Source organism: Eptatretus burgeri, chromosome 7, assembly GCF_056783735.1.
Source record: "Eptatretus burgeri isolate ZD-2024b chromosome 7, Ebu_testis_v1, whole genome shotgun sequence".
Taxonomy (NCBI): domain Eukaryota; kingdom Metazoa; phylum Chordata; class Myxini; order Myxiniformes; family Myxinidae; genus Eptatretus; species Eptatretus burgeri.
The window spans coordinates 108,674,469-108,697,977 of record NC_140967.1 but is presented as its reverse complement, the minus strand read 5'-3'; the positions used below and the strand labels follow the sequence as shown (position 1 = coordinate 108,697,977).

The following is a 23,509-nucleotide window of genomic DNA, read 5'->3' as shown; positions in this document are numbered from 1 at the left end:
AAATGATGTGCAGAGTGATAGATATCAACCAATGGCTGGAAGAATGGTGTAGGGAGGAAGGTTTTACATTTAGGAAGCAGTGGGAATCATTTCAGGGACAAAGGGAGTGTTTCCGGAACGATGGCCGTGTGTTAAATAGAAAGGGGGCAGCAAGGTTTGCAGTGGGAGTTGAGGAAGGAATTGAGGCTTTTTTTTCGGTCAGTGGAGGGTGGAAAAGGTATTAAGGAAGGAAGGATTATGGAATTGTGATGAGTAACTCCAGGAAAGAAAATAAAATTTAAAAAATTAAAATAAAAGTAAAAGTTAAAAAAAGGGAAAACTTAAACATATTCTATACCAATGCCAGAAGTTTAAATAATGAGATGGAAGAGCTTGAAGCCAAAGTAGATAGCGAGGAATACGATATAGTTGCAGTGAGTGAGACATGGTTTAAGGAGGAGAGTAACTGGAGGACAGGATTTTGAAGGCTTCAAGGTGTATCGATGTGATACGAAGGAGAGAATGAGGAGGAGTAGCAATCTGGGTAAAGGACAGCATTACATCAAGAGAAAGGGGTGACATTAAGGAAGGAATAAATGTGGAGGATTCTGTTTGGGGAGAGATTAGAGATTGTTAAAACAGTAAGATACTGGAAGGATGATTTTATTGGGCTCTGGGTGTGAAGGAAGAGGAGGAAGGAGGAGTACATTAATAATTCAAAAGGGCATGTGGTAAGAGAAGAGTATTGATAATGGGGGATTTTAACTTGCCAGGGATAGATTGGGTCCAAGAACAGGGAAAGGGAAGAGTAGATGAGGATTTCAAAGTTTTAGTCCAGGATAGCTTTTTAACCAAGTTTATAGATAAGCGCACTCAGGGGAGTGCAATGTTAGACCTCCTTTCATGTAACGATCCCAATATGGTGGAGGAGGTGTAGGTAGGGGAGCATTGAGGAGCAAGTGACCATAACATTGTGTGCGCAAAGACTCTGTTAAGGGTTAGCATTCAGGATAGTAGGGTAAGGCTGTTAGATTTCAGGAAGGCAAACCTTGAGAGTGTGGGAAGAGAGTTGGCTGATGTAGATTGTGAGACTCTAACAAGAGGACAATCAGCATCAGAGAAATGGGAAACCTTCAAGGAACAAATGTGTAGACCTTCAATGACCGAACATTCCAATGAGGTGTAAAACTAGATGCAGAAAGAAGCCATGGTGGTTGAGTAGTGAGATAAGGAATGATATTAAGGAGAAGCAGAAGGTATTTATTGGGTTTAAAATAACAGGACTGGAGTTAGATTTATATCGCTGTCGGAGTAAACAGAGGCAAGTGAAGAAAATCACTCGGCAAGCCAAAAGAGATTATGAGAAGGACATGCCAAAGAATATTAAACATAATAACAAGGCTTTCTTTAAGTATATCAGGGGAAAAGAACAGGTTAGGACCAGTGTGGGCCCATTCACGAATAGCATCGGGAGAGTGGCAGGCTTATTAAACAGGTATTTTGCTTCAACTTTTACACACAAACAGTCAGGAGAATTGCCAATAGCTGAGAGTATCTATCGAGGAGGTGAGGAGGGCTTTTACAGAAGATCCAGGTGGGATTGGAGGGAGTAAAGGAACAGCTGAGTAATCTAAGAGAAGATAAGGCTCCGGCTCCAGATAATATGCACCTGAGAGTATCGAGGGAAGTGGCTGAGCAGGTAGGCGAGAGTTCACTGGACACAGGACACGTACCGGAGGATTTGGAGACTAGCAAATGTAACACCATTATTTAAGAAAGGATCCACAGAAGAATTGGGAAACTATAGACCTGTTAGTTTGACTTCAGTTGTGGGGAGTGTTGAAGACATTAATTAAGGACCAGATGAGGAACCATTTAAATAAATACAAACTAATTAAAGGTAGTCAGCATGGGTTTACCAAAGGTAGTTCTTGTCTAACAAATCTTTTGGAGTTCTATGAGGCAGTGTCTGATGGGTGGATGAGGGAATGGTAGTGGACATATCTAGAGTTTAAGAATGCATTTGATAAGGTACCACATCAGAGGTTGTTAGCCAAAGTGAGGGCTTGTGGAGTGGCTGGTCAGGTCGCGAATTGAATTGCAAACTGGTTTCGTGATAGGAAGCAAAGAGTTTCTGTGAGTGGGAGGATGTCTTACTGGGAGGATGTCAGGAGCAGGGTACCTCAGGGATCAGTACTCGGACCATTACTATTCATTATTTCCATCAATTATTTGAACAGTGGAGTGAAGAGTAAGCTTTCCAAATTTGCAGATGACACAAAGCTTGGAGGTGAGGTGGATAGCAGAGGAGGTGGTGATCAGATTCAGGAGAGTATTAATACTTACATAGATTGGGTAAAAGATTTGCAGATGTAATTTAACCTGAGCAAGTGTAAGGTGTTGGGGATTTTTAAGAACAATGAAAATAGATTACAGGATGTAAGGGGTAATTTTGGAGCGTGTCACACAGAGAAGGATCTGGGGGTGGTAATAGATATGGGAGGTAAGCAGGCAGCACAGTGCCAGGCAACTATAGGTAAAGCAAATAGGGTTTCAGTTGGTATTCAGAGGGGAAAATTTATAAATCAAAAGAGGTGTTAGCATTGTACAGGAATTTAGTGAGGGCCACATATAGAATATTGTGTGCAGTTCTGGTCACCACAACTCAGGAAGGACATAGATGCAATTGAGTGGGTTCAGCCTGGGGCTACTAGATTGATTCCGGGCCGAGCTATACTCAGCTATGAGGATCGGCTTAAGGAGACAGGGGTTTATACACTAGAAAGGAGGTGGTTACGAGGAGATATGATGGAGATGTTATATATTTTGAAAGGTAGAGATAAAATAAGTGCAGATGAATTATTTTGCAGAGTCGACAGTGACAGAACAAGGGGCCATAGCCTGAGAGTAAAGAAGAGGAGAGTTAAGACGGTAGCGAGGCAGGGAACTTTTACTCAAGGAGTAGTTAATGCATGGAATGGACTCCCTGGAAAGGTAGTGACAGCAGAAAAAGTAGACAAGTTTAAAATAGAATTAGATAGGTACCTGGAAGTTATGGAGATAGAGGGGTATGGGGATGTTGGCAGGACTTTTGGACAGCCTGAGCATTGATGGGTGATTGTGTGCTTGTGTACGGAATGTTTTGTGGGTGTCTTGTCAAGGGGTGGTGTGTTCTTGATGTTATGTGTTTCTCACCCAAGAACCGCCTTTGCCCACTCTGGAAAGAAAAGAAAAAAAATACTATAAAAAAACATTTAGCATTTTTCATTTTATTTTAAATATATTGGTGTGGTGTTGATGTGGTGTAGGAAGGATGGCCCAAATGGCCTCCTCTTGCATCTCAATTCCTGATGCATCCTTGTGATGTGTAACACAAGGGAATGAATGAACTGGATTGAGTGAACAAATTTATTCTGTAACATCATTTCCAATCACACCCTCTATTTCCTCCCATTGTTGCCCCACCTCAGTGAGGGGACACAATGCACACCGTTGTTTTCCCGCCAAGGAACTGGTGACACTATCGAGGAAGACTCAGATGGGGAGATGGAGAGAGATCCCCAGAAGGACGTGCACACAGATGGCGGAGAGACCCCTGCTGACATTCCAAGCAGTGAAATTCCTTTGGACTGTCCCAGATCTCCATCCTCTTCAGCATTTCCTCCAAACATTGCTCCAATTCCAGTTCCACTTGTACACCACTCCTCTGACGACGATGCCACTGAGGACCACACTTCTTTGGATTCATCTCCTTCTTCAGCATGTTTCCCTTCAGTATTTCCTCAATTAGAATTCAGAGACCATCTGACAGAATCTCTACCCATGGAGTTAACTTCCAGAGCCTCCCCTTCACAGTCTTCACCTTCTGAAATTCCTTCAGCAGAATTGAAATCCTCTGAATTACCTTCTTCAGCGTTTCCTCCATCAGGATTTTCTCCTTCTGAATTGCCCTATCCAGAATCTTCTCCTTCACATCATCCTCCTGGATACAATCCATCAGAATTTTCCTCCACCGATCCTCTTTTTCAATCCTCTCCAAGAGAATTTCCTCCATTGCAATTTGCTTTTGGAAGATCAGAGATTAATTCAGATGAACCTCCAAATGACTTTCCTTTTCCACAATTGCAGTCAACTTCTGATGAGGAAACTGCTGCCAGTTTGAGTGAGGACATTCTGCTTCAACAGACCCCAGTGGGGTTTCCACTTGGTGAGACCCCAACCGAGCTGCCTTTTGCAAATGAAGTACCACCAACCTACAGCAAAGCAGCGAGTCTGGACTGCCTCACCATTGGAAGTGGGAGTGATGGATTATTGAAGACTCCTGGGAGTGTAGAACAGGCCCTCTTCCCCCCAACCGATGAGCTCACAGCCAGTGAGCTCCTACTGAACAAGTGATTCTCACATTCATCATTCTTTACATGCCATAACTCACCAATGCACGTCGCTGCCATCAACAACACGTATACATGTCATAAATCAACAACATGTATACATGTCATAACTCAACGACACAGGTCTGCATATCTAACTTAATGACCCATGTGTACATGTCATAACTTAACGATCCATGTGTACATGTCATAACTCAATGACACATGTCTACACATCATAACTCAACACATGTTTATATGCCATGACTCAATGACACATGTCTACATGTCATACCTCAACAATTCACATCAACATCCTCAACACATGTGTACGTGTCATAACTCAACGACACATGCCTACATGTCATAACTTAATGACCCATGTGTACATGTCATAACTCAATGACACATGTCGACATGTCATAACTTAATGACCCATGTGTACATGTCATAACTCAATGACTCGTGTACATATTGTAACTCGATGACACATGTCTACATGTCATAACTCAACACATGTGTACATATAACTCAACACATTTGTACATATCATAACTCAACACATGTGTACATGTCATAACTCAATGACACATGTGTACATGTCATACCTTAACAATTCACATCAACATCCTCAACACATGTGTCCATGCCATAACTCACCAATACATGTTTGCTTGTCATAACTTACCAACTCCCTTGAAATGCCAAAAATTAGCAACACTCAAAACCAACCTTCCATCTTATGTTACTCCACTTGGATATATCGTGCATCACATTTTACTCAAACACATCCATTATCTTCATATTTTCCATCACATTTCTTGTGCTCATCTTCCTCTACTCATATCTTGCATCTAAATTTACTTTACCACCACATGCCTTATCCCCATTTTACTCAACCACATTCCCTATCTCATGATGTTGCAATGGATATAATGTTCGAGAAATGTTGACATTATTTAAACTTAAGAACACAATGGTAATGTCCTCACCACCCCTCACCAGAATGTTCTATGATGAGGACCTCGAGGCATCTGACCGCTTCTATGAGAGTCAGACCCGCTTCCTTAAGGTCTTCTTTGGCCTCTACAACACCGTCGTAGCACGTTCACAGATGCTCTGCTTTTTTGTCATTATTCTCAATCACGTTGTCTCAGCTTCATGCGTAACCCTGGTGCTTCCCATTTTGATTTTCTTGTGGGCCATGTTGTCCATGCCACGTCCCAGCAAGCACTTCTGGATGACTACGATTCTCTACACCGAGGTACGCTTACAGGACTGAGCGGTTCTCAATTCCCAAATTGATTTAAAACAGATATTCATACATTATGCAAAGCATTAAAAACACATTATAATGATAAATATAATAATAACATGTTCAATGTGTGGTTGTAAAGTATGACGTCTGTAATGCAAAACAAATGCACTCTTTATAATCACAAAATAGTTTTTGAAAAGTTCTGTAGTTCTTGTGATTTGTGAGAAAAAAAAACAGAGAAACAGGACGATGAACATATGAGATCGTCCGAAATATGAACCCGAAATGAGTGAGAACTTAGAAAGCCAGTGCTGACTGATGAATTTAGCAAACGTGCACATTTTTCTTATCAATAAACTGAAACAAATAATTGTGTGGATTCGCTTTGATAACCCGCACTGCTCTGTGCAGATTCACTTTAGCGTGAACTAAATATTCAATTTTAACCACCTAAAAATAAAAATTAATTAATATATCAAGCAAGTCAAACGTAGTTACAAGTTTAAACTCACCGCCTCTACCGAAAACGTGACCGCTGGTCACTACCGTAACATTGCTAGCAGCCAATCTGAGGACGTTGACATTATTCTCAACCAATCAATGCATGCATTGTTGTCTTCCTGGTCTGTGTGCCGCCATATTGCTAATTGTGTCGAAAGCCTTGATATGCCGAAAGTGTCACAAAAAAGCATCAGATTGGAACTGCAATTTAAAGCGTTAAGGCAGATGGAGTTGGGTGTTGGTGCCACTGCTGTTAGGTGTGAATTGGCGTTAAGGGAGTCATCTGCAAGGATGATTGTAAAGAACAAAGGAAAAATAAAACATCGAGTCAGTCCATGACTCCCATAGTTATGACAAAGTTACTGAGATATTGAAGCCGTTTAACGTAGAAGATGGATGGACTTGTATCCTCCTTGATTGAGAATATTTATCAGCAATTTATGCCTTTACGCCAGGAGGTAATTATGGATAAGGCACTGAGTTTATATGATGAAATGAAAGAGCAGGAAGGCGAGGGATCTACCAAGGTGATGTCGAGGTTGTCAATTGATTTAAGTGCGACAGCAATTTGGATAACAATTGCACAACTGGCAAAGCTGCGAGGACGGACGAACAGGCAGCAGATTAATTCCCATCTCGGTTTAAAGTCCTTGTGGAAGTTTACCTCTCACCAGCTTGTTCTTAACTTGGATGAATCAGGGCTTTTTGGAAGAGGATGCCGTCCTATACATTCATTTCCAATTAAGAGTGGCATGCCTCCAGCTTCAAGGTAGCAAAAAACCGCCTGACACTCCTCCTGACACTCCTCTTCCCCTGTACTTGTATGTCTACGGAGCAAAGGCAGTCGGTGGGCAAAATGCTAACTTCAAAACACATCCTTGGTAAATCATCTGTAAATGTACAAAACTTAAATATTTTTTATAACTAAGAACTAATATTTACTCAGTTAATCATGTTTATTAATGATTTCAGGGTCTTACAGTTAATATATATGTCCTTGGAGGAAGCGCGTCGACCCTGGAATGACCGCAACCAGTCTACGTATCCTCATGAACACAATGCTTTCGGAGCCCGTTCTGCATGAAACTTCCAATGCGTGAATCTCTTAAAAACCTCTCGTGCGCACAAACCAGGGTATTACTATACAGTGCAACACATTTCTTCGGGTGTGATGGAGCACAACACTTGTATGGCCGGACATTGCATATAACCCAAGTTTTCTGTGCTGGACCATTATTTGTAAGGCAGTCGATAAGATGTACCTCCATTTTATTTGTGGTTCAAGTTGACCAAATTTCATTCGGTAGATAATTATGAATGTTTAACTTTTGGTTAATTTTTCAAGTGGAATATGAGTGACTGGGTGTTATTTACTTCCACAAGCGTTTGTTAAAATTGCTAGCTAAGTTTAACTCTCATGTTATTTGACATACCTAGGTGCAGTGGGTAAGTTTTTTTTTAATTACTTTGGAATGACGCCGTCCTTAATCGAATGATGCTGTGAAATCCCCCAAGATGAGAAGTGTATCTCGCCCGGGGCACTGATCAACCACAGACTCGAGCGTGGCATAGAATGTGTCCTTCACGGTGAGATCACTCGCCTCAGTCGGAGCATAAACAGAGACCAGGGAAATGACACCTAAGGAATAACGAATCCTTAATCTCATAATACGCTCGTTGACCGGTGTTACCTCAATTATCATTGGAGTCAGCTTATTGGACAGAGCTACATCAACTCCTTGGGCATGGTAACCATCAGAGCGATGAGACCAATATTAGGTGTAACCACCCGCCATGATTTCGCTGCAATCCGGTCTCCGAACCTCAGAGTGCTGCAATACCGATGTCCAAACGCTTGAGCTCAGATGATAACAGAGACAGGTGATCATCCTCTCTTGGGGTAGGACATTCCAGGCACCAACCCGAAAGGACCGCCTCAGGTTAACCCAAGGAGACCGCCATCTGGTGGAGGACACCTCAGCACCACTCCGACACACTCTCCCGCAATCTGACCCGGGAATGTTACCCCGTGGTTTCCCTCCTATCATCAAAGATTGGGGGTCCCGAAGGCTTTGCCCCAATCCCGTCATCCGGTGAGCTGCCCTGCGAAGGGAAGCTGCACAGGAGGTACTCCCACGGAGTGGGTTTTCAGATTTCTTTGCGTTTTTGTGTTTTGCGGTATGAAGGGTTTTACGGTGGCCAGAGGGCAAATAACCTCCTCCTCCTCCTCCTCCCAACCTCCTAATAAGAAGTAATCCAACTGCAGGAGAATGTCCGCAGACACAGTTGGGCACTAGATTATGGATGGCCGTTGGCTCACAAGGAGCTCCTCCGCCCTTTGATTTTCCTTTGTTTTTTGATAGGTTCCCGACGGTTCCTCATTCATGAAAAATACCACGAATGTCGACACGGCGAATGTCGACACGGCGAATGTCGACACTGCGAATGTCGACATCGCAAATATCATGCATTGTTTCAATGGGAAAAAGGGGGATAGGTTCTCGGTGGTTCCTGATTCATGAAAAATACTGAGAATGGCGAAGCCGCGAATGTCGACATCGCAAATGTCACAATTTTTTTCAATGTAAAAAAGGGTGGAGAGGTTCCCGGCAGTTTCTGATTCATAGGGGATACTTTTAAAAGTTTAAAATCTTTTCGACTGCGAATGCACATGATTACAGTTTCATAAAAAATGGTTACAAACAAAAGAAAAAGACAACACCAGGTACCGTTTCCAATGTTTATTGAAGAAATGTGATGAACTGTTTATTAAAAGTGATTTAACAACCGTTCCGTAAAAGTAAAAAAACAAAAAACAACAACAGATACCATTTCAAATTTTTATTTTCACAGACACACGCAACTTTTCAAATGATGATGATTTAAAATCCAGTGAACTCGGTGGAGTCTGAATACCACACAGATGAGGGTGCTGATGAGTTGTGCACTGAAAGGAATGTAGGTGAGGATCCTGATGTGTCGCTCAACGAATGGGATGGAGGAGATGCAGGATAGGCAGGCGAGGGTGCTGATGCTCCTGAGGTGGACGGACCTGGGTGGAGAAATGCGTGATTGAGAGCTGCCTGGTAGGTTGCTGTACATTTCGATGTAGCTCCTTGTATGAGGGCATCACATCATCCGACCTCCTCTTGAACTTGAGGTGACACTCCATGACCAGATCGACATCTAACAGATTGGCATCCTTTACGGCCTTGAATCCTGATGCTGTCCCCTGCTTCAGGATAAAAGTTCATGTTGGCAAGTTTTTTCCAAAACAGGCCGGTCTCGTCAGTGTTGAACCCCTGCTCTGGCAGGTACCCCTTCTCCTCGATGAATTGCACAAGTTAAGCAGGGACCATTTTGGCCACCCCGTGGTCCAGGGAGGCACACTCACCTGTCAATTTAATGTTGCGGTGACCATAGTGCTTAAAGTGGTCAGACCATCCCTGCTCGCTTGGAATGGACTGGGACTACTCATTCCCGCATCGCTCATACCTGCGTCACTCGAGCTAGCTTCACCCGTGCCAGCCAGATGTGCATACATACGCATCGCTCTTGCGTGAATGAGAGGTCCACCTAAAGGCATGTTCTTCTGCACATTGTCCTCAATCCATATACTGAGACCCTTCTCAATTCTTTCTATGTGGACATTCCGGATGTAGGTGACCACTTTGGTGCTTGGTAAAGTGGTAAGCGTTCACCACAACACTTTATCGGATCACTTTCTCGTTCTTCCATTCATAGCAAATGTTGGATTTGTTTACTCCATATACCCTGCCCACGGAGACCACACTGTCCTCTTGACAACTGGTCCAGTAGATCCACTTTGTGACTCAGGCTCATCACTTTCTTCGGCCTCTTGGCAGTCGACACATCTCCGGTACTGGTCTTGCGCTTGGGAGCCATGTTTGCTCAATGAGCAAATGAGTGGAATGATAGGCAAAACACCAGTCAAGGCAGTAGGATGAGAAGAATGATTGAGACCCAGGACACGCTGAACATAAGTAGTCATCCGAGAATTGTGAATAGCTGCGGGAGGGGTGAGTAATCAGCCCCTTTCCTTGTGGGGGATGTTGGAGGATGCTAATGTTTTAATCAACTGAGGGTAGATGTGGTGATAAGTTTTAATTGTGCAACTCGTGGGAGGGGGTGACATCTTCAGCAACTCGTAATCGATGTGGTGAAAGCATTTTAATGATGTAGCTCATGAATGTTCGTTAATATTTTCTCAGATGGGGGTAGATGTGGTGAAACGTTTTAATTGTGTAACTCGCGGGTTGGGGGAGAGTGACATCTTCAGCAACTCATAATAGAAGAGGTGAAGCGTCTTTATAATGCGGATGGTGAGTCAAGCTGCACAGCTCAGTTACAGCCTGGCTTGTGGAAGATATGTTTTAGAACTGGGAGATGACATGTTATGTGTGTGGTTCATGGAAAAAAAAATTATTCGCCCACGAAAAACCGTGAGTACGCAAAGCACAAGGCTCTGGATTTTGAAGCAGGTCAGGTCAGGTCAGGTATGGGAGCATGTGCCAGAACAGCGCGTCGCTGCGTCCACTTTCCGCTGGTACTCCAGGGGCCTCCGTCTGGCCATCCCCCAGGCAGATGCCAGGCCCATCCCCATCTCCTTGAGATGATGGTCAACCTGCTGCAACCATGAGGCATGTGGTCGGCCCACTGGCCTCCTCCACTCATGAGACTCCCTCGCTGAGAGAATCTGGTGAGCAGGATCAGCGTCAGGAAAACGAGCCACATGTCCATACAGCCGCAACTGACGCTCACGGACTATGCAGGTGACAAATCTCATCCAAGTCTCTCTCAGCAACCGCTTGTTGGACACAAAATCCGACCAGCGATAGCCAAGGATTCTCCGAAGAGACCTGGTACCAAAGGAATTAGTGCTCCGTCTCAGATCCTTGGTCAGAGTCCAAGTCTCGCACCCATAGACCAAGACTCGTAGTACCAAGGACCTGAAGACTCGGACTTTCGTCCTCCCGCACAGGTACCGGCAGCGCCACACCCCATGATCCAGTGAATCCATGACTCCCCAGGCCCGACCCAGACGTCTATTGACCTCTGACTCGCAGCCAACAGAGACATGAATATCACTGCCAAGGCAAGTGAATCTCTCCATGACCTCAACATCCTCACCACAAACAGACACAGACAGGACAGCAGCATCCAAGATGTCACCGAAAGCCTGGATCTTCGTTTTGACCCAAGAAACCCGTAATCCCAACGGCTCCGACTCCTCACTCAGCACCTCGAGGGCCCCCAAGAGGATGTCTAAAGTCTCCGCAAAGATGACTGCATCATCTGCAAAATCAAGGTCCGAGATCTTGACATTCCCAAATGACGCACCGCAACTTGATCTCTCCGACATCCTCCCTAAAATCCAGTCCATACAAGTGCTGAAAAGTGTGGGGGCAAGTACACATCCCTGACGAACTCCAGTAACAACTGGAAATAAGTCAGAGATGGTACCACCACACTTCACAGCACTCTCAGTACCAGAGTAGAGTTCAGACATCAGATCGATCAGTTTTGGTGGCACCCCACGAAGACCAAGAATCCTCCAGAGGACATCCCGATTCACTGAATCGAACGCTTTACAGAGATCAACATAGGCTGCAAGCAGCCCCTGCCGAAACTCTCGTCTGCGTTCGGTGAGGACACGAAGTGCAAGGATACGGTCAATCGTTGACCTTTTTGGTGTAAAGCCTGACTGCTCTGGACGCTGGTGCTCAAGCAGATGGTGGCGAACCCTATCAAGAATTATCCGAGCAAAGACCTTGCCCGGCACTGAGAGCAGCGTCACCCCTCGGTAGTTGTTGCAGTCTTGGCGATCACCCTTCCCTTTCCAGAGAGGGACAACAAGGCCCCTCTTCCAGTCAGTTGGGATGATGCCTGTGTTCCAGGCAGAGCACAAAACTGCATGCAACGACACGAGTGCAGCATTTCCACCAGCCTTGAGAAGTTCAGCATGGATGCCACAGATTCCTGGAGCTTTGCCCCGTTTCAACTGGTTCACCGCAGCCCGTGTTTCCACAAGCGAAGGTGGACCACAGTTGATTCGAGGGTCAGCAACAGGGATTGTAACACCCTTGACGTCCAAATCGACAGCTGGGGGATCAGCCTTGTACAACCGCTCAAAGTAACCGGCCCAGCGGGCCTTCACTTCGGACTCCTCTGTCAAGAGCCTACCACTCTCTGCTCGAACTGCAGTGCTCCGAGGGATGGGCTTGGATGAACGTAATGCGCGAATTCCCCTGTAAGCGGGACGAGAATCACCTGTCCACAGGTGATGCTCTACCCCCTCACAGATTCCTCGCACATAGGCCTCCTTGTCCACCCTCAGTGCACGTACAGCTTTACGCCTCAGCTCCCTGAACAGCTCAGCTCTGCCATTCAGCCTGGCCCTGCGACTCTGGTCAATGGTATCCAGTGTCCCTTGAGAGACAAAATTCTTCTTTGCCCTGCGGTGAGCTCCAAGGCATCCATCGGCAACATCAAAGACAGTGGTCTTGAAGGCGCTCCACAACTCTTCAGGACTCCCCAAAGCACCCAGACACCCCAAGTGTCCACTCGGCCTGTTTGCAAACTCCTCAGCTACTCTCTCATCCCTGAGCTTGGCAACATCCAGCCTAGGCTGGGATGGTACCATTCTCCAGGATTTAAGGTGCAGCTTTAGAGTTGCTACAACAAGCCTGTGGTCAGTATTGAGGAACTGAGCACTCCGGTAGACCCTGCAGTTCTGGATCATCCTCCAACGACCGTCAATGAGGACATGGTCAATCTCCTTTGCCACACCGCCAGCGTTGGAATACCTAGTCCAGCGATGAGCTTGTGGGCGCTGAAACCATGAACCAGCCACCCTAAGTCCATGACTTCTTGCAAAGTCAAGGAACTTAGTGCTATTCTGGTTCATAGTTCCTGACCCATGGGGACCAACACATACCTCATAACCATCCCTATCAGTTCCAGTCGATGCATTGAAATCCCCCAAGACTAGAAGTGTATCTCGTCTGGGGCACTGATCAACCACAGACTCGAGTGTTGCGTAGAATGCATCCTTCACGGTGAGATCACTCGCCTCAGTCGGAGCATAAACAGAGACCAGGGAAATGACACCTAAGGAGTGACGAATCCTTAATCTCATAATACGCTCGTTGACCGGTGTTACCTCAATTATAATTGGGGTCAGCTTATTGGACACAGCTACAGCAACTCCTTGGGTATGGTAACCATCAGAGTGACCAGACCAATAGTAGGTGTAACCACCCACCATTATCTCGCCGCAATCCGGTCTCCGAACCTCAGAGAGAGCTGCAATCCCGATGTCCAAACGCTTGAGCTCAGATGATAACAGAGACAGGTGATCATCCTCTCTTAGGGATAGGACATTCCAGGCACCCACCCGAAGGGACCGCCTCAGGTTAACCCAAGGAGACCGCCGTCTGGTGGACGACACCTCAGCACCACTCCGACACACTCTCCCGCAATCTGACCCAGGGATGTTACCCCGTGGTTTCCCTCCTATCATCAAAGATTGGGGGTCCTGAAGGCTTTGCCCCAATCCCGTCATCCGGTGAGCTGCCCTGCGAAGGGAAGCTGCACAGGAGGTACTCCCACGGAATGGGTTTTCAGATTTTTTTGCGTTTTGCGGAGTGAAGGGTTTTCCGGTGGCCGGAGTGCAAATCCTGTCACCAACCTCCGAATAAGAAGTAACCCAACTGCAGGAGGACGTCCGCAGACACAGTTGGGCACTAGATATGGATGGCCGTTGGCTCACAAGGAGCTCCTCTGCCCTTTGACAGGTTTTGTTTTTAATCCTGCTGGGTGTCCATATCCAAACACCCTCCTCACCAGAAAACCTGGTGGGGGAGACGGTTTAGTCGCCGACAACCCGACCATGGAACAGGTTTACATGGTACCTGTAGCAGGTCACAGATCGAACCTGACCTGACTAAGATATAAACTGTGACCTGAAGCAGGTCACAGTTTATAAACCGTGAATACACAGGATCTGCGAATCGTGATTCCACGAATAGTGGGGTCCGACAGTATTGAATTTCTTTTTGCACGATGTTAAACCTTATATTGAATATATACATGGTCTAATTGACTGACTCTTTCATGCACATTATTAAAACCACAGCTATTATTCCAGGTGGACTTTGATCAGGTAAATACATTACTACTGCCCAAAGCACAAATACCTCACTTCTTAATTTTGTTTTCAATAACATTAAGGCTCTTTGAAGAACGAAGTGACAAAGGGTAAAAAGTGGCAGTTCCACAAATGGAAGAAATCATGAACAAAAGAGTTGATGTGTGCAGTACTGTAAGCCAGGATTTTGTAAGTTTAATGAAGATGATGTTAATGAGTACATGTGTTTCGTAAAGCAGTGCCATCACATGTACCTAGCCCGGAAGAGAGGTGGTAATAAACTGAGAAGCCACATACCTGTCTGCAATGTGAGCGCAGCAGGCTTTGAGCTTCATCCTCATCGTTACCAATAACGTTGGAAGCGTTAGACATCATACAATACAGGAGAGACTGAGATGATGCTGGGGCATCAGCTCTTAAGGGAGAGCAATACTCCATTGCACGATGAACAAAGGCTATCTAGACTTCTTATTCTTGCATATAGCAGCTTGGCTGCCGGATAGCTATCATTTCTTGGAAGCACCGCTGTGCCGCTGGTGCTGTGCCCCTGTACCAGTTCACTGGTACTCATTTCACTGACCGTGGAAGGATGACAGGCTGAGTCAACCCCACCTGGTGTTAATAGTGGCCAATGGGGCTCAAACACAGGACCCTAAGATCTTCAGCCAGCCACCCTAATCACGAAGCCAACACCAGGTTTGCTTTCTAGATTGAGTAGTTCTGATGTTTCAAGGAAGGATTTGGAATGATGAAGGATGTCCACTCTGCAACTGGCTTTGGAGACCATCTTTGCTCTATGGTTAGCCCAGAAGATGTCATGGCCAATAATCGTGACGCGTAGACATAAAAAAATTTCAATTCTTATGTTATTCCTGCTGGTTCACGAGCGCCAGCCAGAGTGACCACTATATTTGTTATGTCTGTGGGTCTGTCTGTCCAGAGCATAACTCCGTGCACTTTGATCCGATCTTGATGAAACTTGGTTATGTGTTCGATATCAATGTCAAGTTGTGTTTTCCTGGATTAGGGCGTGCTACGCCCATTATGGGCGGAGCCACGCCCAACAGCCATTTTTAGGGGGTAGTCGGATTAAAAATCTATCTACTCCGAGGGAATTGACTGAATGGAATGGGTTCTTCGGTATTTGAATAGCAAAATGAATTATATAAAACTTGTCGTTGTCCAATTTTTCATTTTTGGCCCAAGGTCAAGGTCACAAGGTCAAAAACTTAGAAAATTGCGAATTTTGACATAAAAAATCATACGACCGCCCAAACTTTGAGAGCTCGGATGACAATATTTTTTCTACATAATCTTGAGGTCATTCCCCACCTAAAGTCTTGAAACCATTTTGCTCTATCTCGAACACCTTGCCTGTGGTGCCCCCTTCAAATTTGTTTTTACACTGATTTCATCAAAGTATGGATGTATAATCCGAGGAGTGCGAAATGCCATAAAGCCTATATGACGTTATATTGTTCCTGGAATGTTCCAGAGGAAGTTTTGCACCAAAGGTCATAATCCTTGACCTTTGGCCTTTAAAGGCCACAAAGGTCATATTTTCAAAGTTGTGGGAATCGAACCGGGTTTTCGACCTTCTTCGACGAACTAACTCCAATAAGCTATAGCACGTATCCTGTTTCCTTATTTTAATGTCCACAACATTGTTTTGTGACCTTTAAAGATTATGCAAAGGTCAAATTTTGAAAGTTGTTCAACGAAATCGGATTTTCGACATTTTGCAGCAAATAACCTGTCACCCGTACCACATCATGTTGATCATTTTTATAACTTAGTCAAAAATTATCACATTGTCTCATCTTTTACTTCTGAAACAATCTACATCATCAAATACCGCTCGTGCACCATCGTCGTCTTCAGACTTGTTTGTTTTAAACTCGTGTCCTCGGTTAAACTTGGCAATGCATCGATAACAAGCAAGGCTGAAATAATATGCCTCCCTCCAATTTCCTCTGAAATATTCATACATATCAGCAAATGTATGAGCACATCAACCAGGAGGTGATGGAAGAGCAGTTTCTGCCAATCATGCAGAAGAAACATCTTGATCTTTCACAGTCAGGGTTTTGTTTCCACCACGACAATGCCCAATCATATTGGGCTGCTCAGGTGCAAAATTTCTCCAAAAAACAGAGCTTTGAACTGATCGCACATCCACCATATTCTCCGGATCTTGGGCCTCGTGACTTTGGGTGGTCTTCAAAAAATGAGATAGCCTTCATGGTGATAACTTCTCCTCCAAATCAGGGTTGACATCGGCGATTTATCAGGAGGCCCTACATAACCTTGAATAAAGCCTTGCTCCAGCCTTCACATCATGGTTTGATTGGTACAAATAATGCACAGCATTCCTCAGGGACTGTGTTGATAAGTTAGGTGCACGTCATTTTTGTCTAACATGCTTGTTGAACCGCTCTCTTGTTTTTACAAGTTATGTGTAATGCATTTATCGGTTATGTCCTGTGTTGCAGATCACTGTGGTGATCAAGTATTTCTTCCAGTTTGGCTTTTTTCCCTGGAATTCAGAAGCATCGCTCACCTACAATGCCGACCAGCCATTTTTTGCACCTGCCATCATTGGCATTGAAAAGAAAGAGGGCTATGTGTACTATGATTTAGTGCAGTTACTCACACTCTTTTTCCATCGTTCCATACTTAAGGTGAGTGCTGGGTATGATTATATTGAGAAACAGGTTTATTAAGATGTTGAATTGAAGCAAATGTCTTTTTTATTTAATTTGAAGCATGACTTGACATTCCATGGTTGGTGTTCTTCTCCACACTCCAGTGTCATGGTCTATGGGACGATGCTGTCCAAGGAACTGAAACAGCTCAATGTGATCCTAACGGAGGTGATAAAGAAGGTTATGGACAGGAGGATGAGCAAGACTGGATATGTGGAGAGACAGGAAGTCTGCGGAGCAGTTTCCAGCCATCAGTACGCTCCAGTAGTGATGGTGGACGCATTTCTTCATGCGTCCCTCGTTGCCAACGACCAACACAGCTTTGTTTCCGTTCATCAAGACTACCTGCCCCAGCATGCCTATCAGGCACCCGGAGACGCTCCTCTGGCCTCTCGCAGATGTCCGGTGCCTCGCAGCCACCATCATCTCTCCGCAACAGCAAGAACGGTGAGGAAGTTCCACAATTGCAAAAAGACATTGGTTCCCTAAGAGGCTCATGTCATGGTATGTTCTCAAAAAATTCGGATTTAGTTCACATGTCCAACATCATTGCCTCATGTCGAGTTATGGTATGCATCCCACCGTTTATTTGTGGGAATGTGATGGCTTCCCCTGAAATCTTCCCATTTTTCCTTTCCCCTTCTCTTCTATTTAGAAGGTATTTAACACCTTGTACAAATCACCTGCATAGTTCCAGTTGAAGATCGTATGTTGGGTATAGCATACCGAAAGTTGTACTGTATACCCCAACACATTTTTCCATCTCGATCCCACAACATAAAATACACAATTACACCAACCCGCACTACAAATCTACAACTACCTCCAATATGGACATCTTCACACAATTTTTACTATTACCACCGATAACAAAAATGTCAAAAGATGTTGTGGCGGCAATTCGTAAAAAGGATTGTGGTGTTTTGTTGCGCTGTCATTCCTACCTTGTCGTTACTTCCTTGTCATTCCTTCTGAACTCATTTGGTTGTTTTTTTGGGGATTCCATCTCCACATATTTTTTCATTAAAATATAAAAAAATTCTGACTTCTGAGATCAAGAAGATTGTTGTTTAAAGCTTTTGCAAAACGTAACTTGGAAGTGTACCATGTCACCAATTTCCTTGTTGAAGCAGAGAACAGTTCTTGAATTTCTTATGCTCTGGAAGAGGTTCCTCCAGTGGATATTAATTGGTGTTTAACGAATGAGTACGGCGACTCTGCCATTGATGTGAGCACCGTTAGACTTGGGAAAACCGTTTCCAGCGAGAGGAAACCGATATCGATGACAAGCCTCAAAGTGGTCGGTAAATTAATACATATCGAGTTCTCCAACCTTTAATTGAACAGCAAATGACTTAATGTTTCGTTCAGGAACACACAATAAAACGTGCCTCCACTGACCTTTCTCAAGAGTGGTGGCAATAACTCTAAACTCCCCTTATCAACCCCAACGAGGGGGTGCGCCAAGCCGGACAAACCGTTCAAAGCTGTGCCCCAGAAACTCAAACTCAAGACTTTCAACCGTTAGCACATGAAATCAAACGGTTTACAAGAAAATGCTGCAGGGTGGACGAGTGTGTGTGTGTGTGTGTGTGTGTGTGTGTGTGTGTGTGTGTGTGTGTGTGTGTGTGTGTGTGTGTGTGTGTGTGTGTGTGTGTGTGTGTTTGTGTAAGTGGGGAATTGGGGCGAGGGAAACTAATAATGCTTCCCTACCAAATGCCTATGTCTATTCCAACTCCCTCCCACATTCTCACCATCGGTTCAGTCCATGATTAATTATGTTTGTTTGCATTGCATCGATTTAACTTTATTGGATTACATTACAAATGGTTACCTTTAGCACATTTTCCTGCCCCTCCCCACCTCTACCCCCCACCCCCCAGCCCCTGGCCTCTCTAAGGAAACATTTCTCTAAGAAAGCCAGCCTCGGCTCACGGCCCCAACTCCAAAGTGCTGCCATCTTCCTTAACACACCAGCCCAACTGACTTTCCCCCATGCGTAACCTCTTTTATCACCTCCTCACGGCCCCACCTACAGCGTCTGAGTGTCTCTCCTCCCAGACTGACTCTGCCTTTAATAATGCACACAAATGCCTTCACTTTACCATCTTTACCATACCACACTACCATCATTGCCTGACGTCACAGCGCCTCTTGAAGAACCATCACTGGCCGCTGCCATGTTTTAAAAGCCACACACGGGATGCAAATACGTCAAAATCTCCTCTGTAACCATCCCGTCCTCATCTTGCCTGGTTGCCAGGGCTGGGTCACATCAAGGTCAAAAACCAATAATGCTTCCATACCTAATGCCTCTGTCAAATCTGCCCCTCTCACAGCATTCGTAATAGCAGCACAACTTCACTCTAACAGGTCCCTGGTTACAAAAAAAAAAAAAAAAGTTCTAACCGATGCGAACACACGGACCACGCGAAGTGAACATGCTACCTAATTTATAGCCCCTCCAACGTAACAATATAAATATACACATTATTTGCTCGGTGTTTTCTTTTTTTTGTTTGTGCTCACAAACAGGAGAGAACCGACGAAGCAGTGGTCGATCATCCGGTCAAGCTTCGAGGCGTTTGGCGAAGTTCAGCCGGAAGGAGATGATCCAACGTCGAGCGCGTCGGCATTTTCTTCGTGCACGTTCTTTTATAATTGCAAGGTAGAGACAGACACCCTTATTATAATTCTCCAACCAGTGTTTGTTTGTTTGTTTATTTGTTTGTGTGTTTGTTGCACTACTACTCCTACAGTTCTGGGCTGATTACATCCAGACTTGCTACATAGAATCAGCATGACCCCAATTAATGTATCGGGGTGTTTGTATCTTTACCGGTTGTCTGAGGGAGTGCAGGGGCCACACAAATTCTTCATGTAAATGTGTATCGTGTCGCGCCGCCTCCAGGTGAGGGAGGGTATTACAAGTTTCCACCATTTACGCTGGAGTGTTCTTGTCCTCACGTTTTCCAGTGTCGTGGGGTGTTTTGAATTGTAAGCAGTAGGTATGTTTTTGCTTCATGCGCGTAACCCAGGATATATATATATATATATATATATATATATATATATATATATATATATATATATATATATATATATATATATATATATATATATATATATATATATATATATTTTTTTTTCATTTTCGGGAGCAATTGAGACAGTTGTCAGTTGCCTATACACCATCCAAATAAAGATATGTATCAGAAGACTGCGTCGTATGCTTGGAACAAGATTGCCCAAAGGCTCAGGTAGTCTGCTAGTCTGTATAATTTCTTCACTTGCTAATGAGATCTGTATATTTCAACATCACCGATCACTGACCAAAGAAGGGTTTGGTGTTTTAATTTAAAGGGATTTTCATATTATTTGGTCTCTTTTATTTCTGGTCTGGTCTTTCTCAAGAATTCCTTGATACAAGGTTACATTGCTTGCTGTCTCAGTGTGGTGGGAATGGGGTGGAGGTGTCCGAGTTTCTCGGTCCCCATCACTCTGCATCGCTCACTCATTTTATCCTCACAGCAGAAGAAGAGTTTGTTGTGAGAGATGTGTGCAAATCCCTTTTTCCTTCCACTTGACTCCCCCCTCCTTCCTCAGATCCCTTTGTGTTATCATATTCTCTTGTGAAGGCGATCGATGCATTTAAAAAATTTGATTGTGGTTGTGTGGGAGTTTGAGGTATGGATTTTGTTTGAGGTATAGGTAAATCTCAAACATGGTATCTCACGCCTGACAGGGTACTGGAGGTATATCGACCAATCCGACAATTCTTCTACAACATAATCCATCCAGAATACAGTCCTGTGACCGACGTCTACGCACTCATGTTTATGGCTGATGTGGTCGATTTCATCGTCATCATCTTTGGATATGGGGCTTTTGGGGTGAGAGTCTCATTCATGCATACGACTATCGCTCAGCACACTGATGCATCACTTGCTCTCTCACTTTCATTTCTCTTCATCCAATTCATATATCAATCGGTTTAACATGTGACATTTTGTCGACTCAATGTTTGCGGCTGCTGATTGGTATTGACATATTATATCAATAACTTCATTTATACCCGAGCTTTCACGTAACCATCTAAACCACCAACGAACCATGCTTTCAGCCAAGGAACCTGTTTGACTTCCCAATAAACGGACCCACTCTCAGTTCGAGTATGAGCTCTTATTTATGTTTAATGATTCAGTTCGAAAAGCTTAGATTGCTACACTCAACTATTCCTTCATCAGAGTAGGCCTTTAATCAATCCATTACACTATTCCATGCACCTTGATTGTCTTTCTTCCTCATTGCCTGGCAGAAACATTCGGCCTCTGCAGACATTACATCAACATTGTCTGAGGATCAGGTTCCTGAGGCTTTCTTAGTCATGCTGCTCATTCAGTTTGGTACCATGGTGGTCGATCGTGCCCTTTATCTACGCAAGACCATCTTGGGGAAGTGTATTTTTCAGGTGGTGCTTGTGTTTGGTATCCATTTCTGGATGTTCTTCATCCTTCCCAAAGTCACTGAGAGGTAAGAATCCCTTACTTATGTTCAAACTAAACTCGGTCTCACCTATAAACATCACTAACAGTGATAAAGATCCAAACCACACAAACAAACAAACTGTTGAATGGACTTCAAATTTAATTTTTGGGATATACACTTGAGATAATTATGTCACTCTGCCTCCTTCTGACACAAAGGAAGAAATTGTTTGGATTTCTCTCATTGTGCTTTTTTAATGTCCGATACCATATATATATATATATATATATATATATATATAATATTTTAAATAAATCTAATTCTAGGGCAAGAAGATAATTATGCTTGGATTTATCTTAAAATTCATCCGGTTACCTGTTGATTTGTTTTCCAAAGTGTGACCAGTTTTATTTTTTAGGCTTGGAACAAACAGGTCAATTGTTAATCTACACTCATAAATGTCAGTTCGTCACTCAGTCAGTGTGTGTTGGTGTGTCTCCTCCATAACTCCAAAACCATAAAACCTAGCAGCCTGAAACTTTGCATGCATACGAAGCGAACTCCAAGGAAGTCCAAGAGTGAAAATTGGATGTTTGGGTTAATTAAAACACCCCCTTTGAAGATAATTAACGGCTTTATTTAATTATTTCCTTTATCAGGCGCATCGACTGTAGCCTCGCTGGAGTTTAATTTGCCATTTAATTTAGCCAGCTCAACCATGCATTGACTTGGAACAGGCCGCAACGATTTCTTAACGATCTTTTTTTTTCCCCACTTTACTCACTCATATTATCGAATCCCTCTTCATCATAGCTACGAATCGCTGGGCACATTGCGATGCTTATAAACACTTGGAGATGTCAGCATTTGTGGCTTTATTTCATTTCCGCACATGCCATAACCTCGAGAATCTCTTACCCTAAATCAAATTTTAAAAATTTTAGCTCCAGAATTGAACTTTGCAGCAGTTCCGACTCTTTAAAAAGTGATCATTTGTCAAATTCAGACTTATTTGACTTTTCGAGCATCTCGGGGAGGTGTGTGCATAACATGACGGCTTGGCAATTACTAATCGCTTGCCAAGCCAGCCGATCCTTATCAACCAATTCGCGAGTGCTCTGCAATATTAACACTGTCACTAAATACTGTATATTGATCGATTTGACCAATGTTCAGGAGCCACTCGGCTGCATTGGCCCCGTGGCGTTCTGTGGTGTATCGGCCGATTGCCGGCTCACTGAAAGTGTTACAAATTTATTTTATACCATGTTTCCCCTTTTCAGATGATCTTCTTTCATAATACAACCCATCACTTCAGCATAGATAAATACAAATATAAAAAAATGAAATGTTTTGTTAACATCACGGCAGGATAGCCAAGTCATACGCATGTTTGCTCAAGGCTTTCTAGCGTTGGTTAGAGTCCTGACCCAGCTATAAACTGTCATGCTGGTGTTTCACAGGCAGCATGATACATCTCGTGCTGTCTTCCCTTCCCCTCCCTTCACACTGTCTTTCCTTCCCTTCCCCTCCCCTCAAGCTATCCTCCCACCAAACACCTTCCACCAAAATACAACTCTCCAGACATTGAGGAGAGGAAGGGCTGTCAAAGAATGTGCAAATTGGGCAAATGAAAGTTTCTTTGTTTTTTTTCTTTTACTCTGCATTACTGCTCGGATCAATTCAGTTTTTCCAAAGCAATTTATCACCAGATCATGGCAGGATAGCTGAGAGGTACACACGCTCACTCTAAACTGTCTCGCCTGGGTTTGAATCCCGACCCAGGTATAAACTGTCATCACAGTGTTTCACAGGCTAGGTGATTCAACAATGTGTGTGCCATCTCTCGGATGGACGTTAAACTGGGCATCGCATCTGCCAGAATTCCCCCTCCTCCTCTCCCCCTCTGCACTCTCAACTCCCCCTCCCTCTTCCTCCTCTCCCTCTCTCTCCCCTCTCCTTCTCCCTCCCCTCTCCCTCTCCCTCCTTTCTCCCTCTCTCACCCCTCTGCCTCTCTCACCCCTATCCCACTCCTCCC

At 44.2% G+C, this 23,509-nt stretch overlaps 1 protein-coding gene across 1 annotated transcript in view; it reads left to right on the top strand.

The window, feature by feature from the left end:
* Positions 1–23,509, top strand: part of PIEZO2 (piezo type mechanosensitive ion channel component 2) — a 343,960-nt gene that overhangs the window by 274,888 nt on the left and 45,563 nt on the right. Inside the window, exons 38-44 of the mRNA XM_085890260.1 lie at positions 3,450–4,370; positions 5,355–5,613; positions 16,771–16,959; positions 17,088–17,430; positions 19,519–19,651; positions 20,729–20,876; positions 21,302–21,516. Coding sequence (XP_085746386.1) covers positions 3,450–4,370; positions 5,355–5,613; positions 16,771–16,959; positions 17,088–17,430; positions 19,519–19,651; positions 20,729–20,876; positions 21,302–21,516 — 2,208 coding nt within the window. The remainder of the gene's footprint in view (positions 1–3,449; positions 4,371–5,354; positions 5,614–16,770; positions 16,960–17,087; positions 17,431–19,518; positions 19,652–20,728; positions 20,877–21,301; positions 21,517–23,509) is intronic.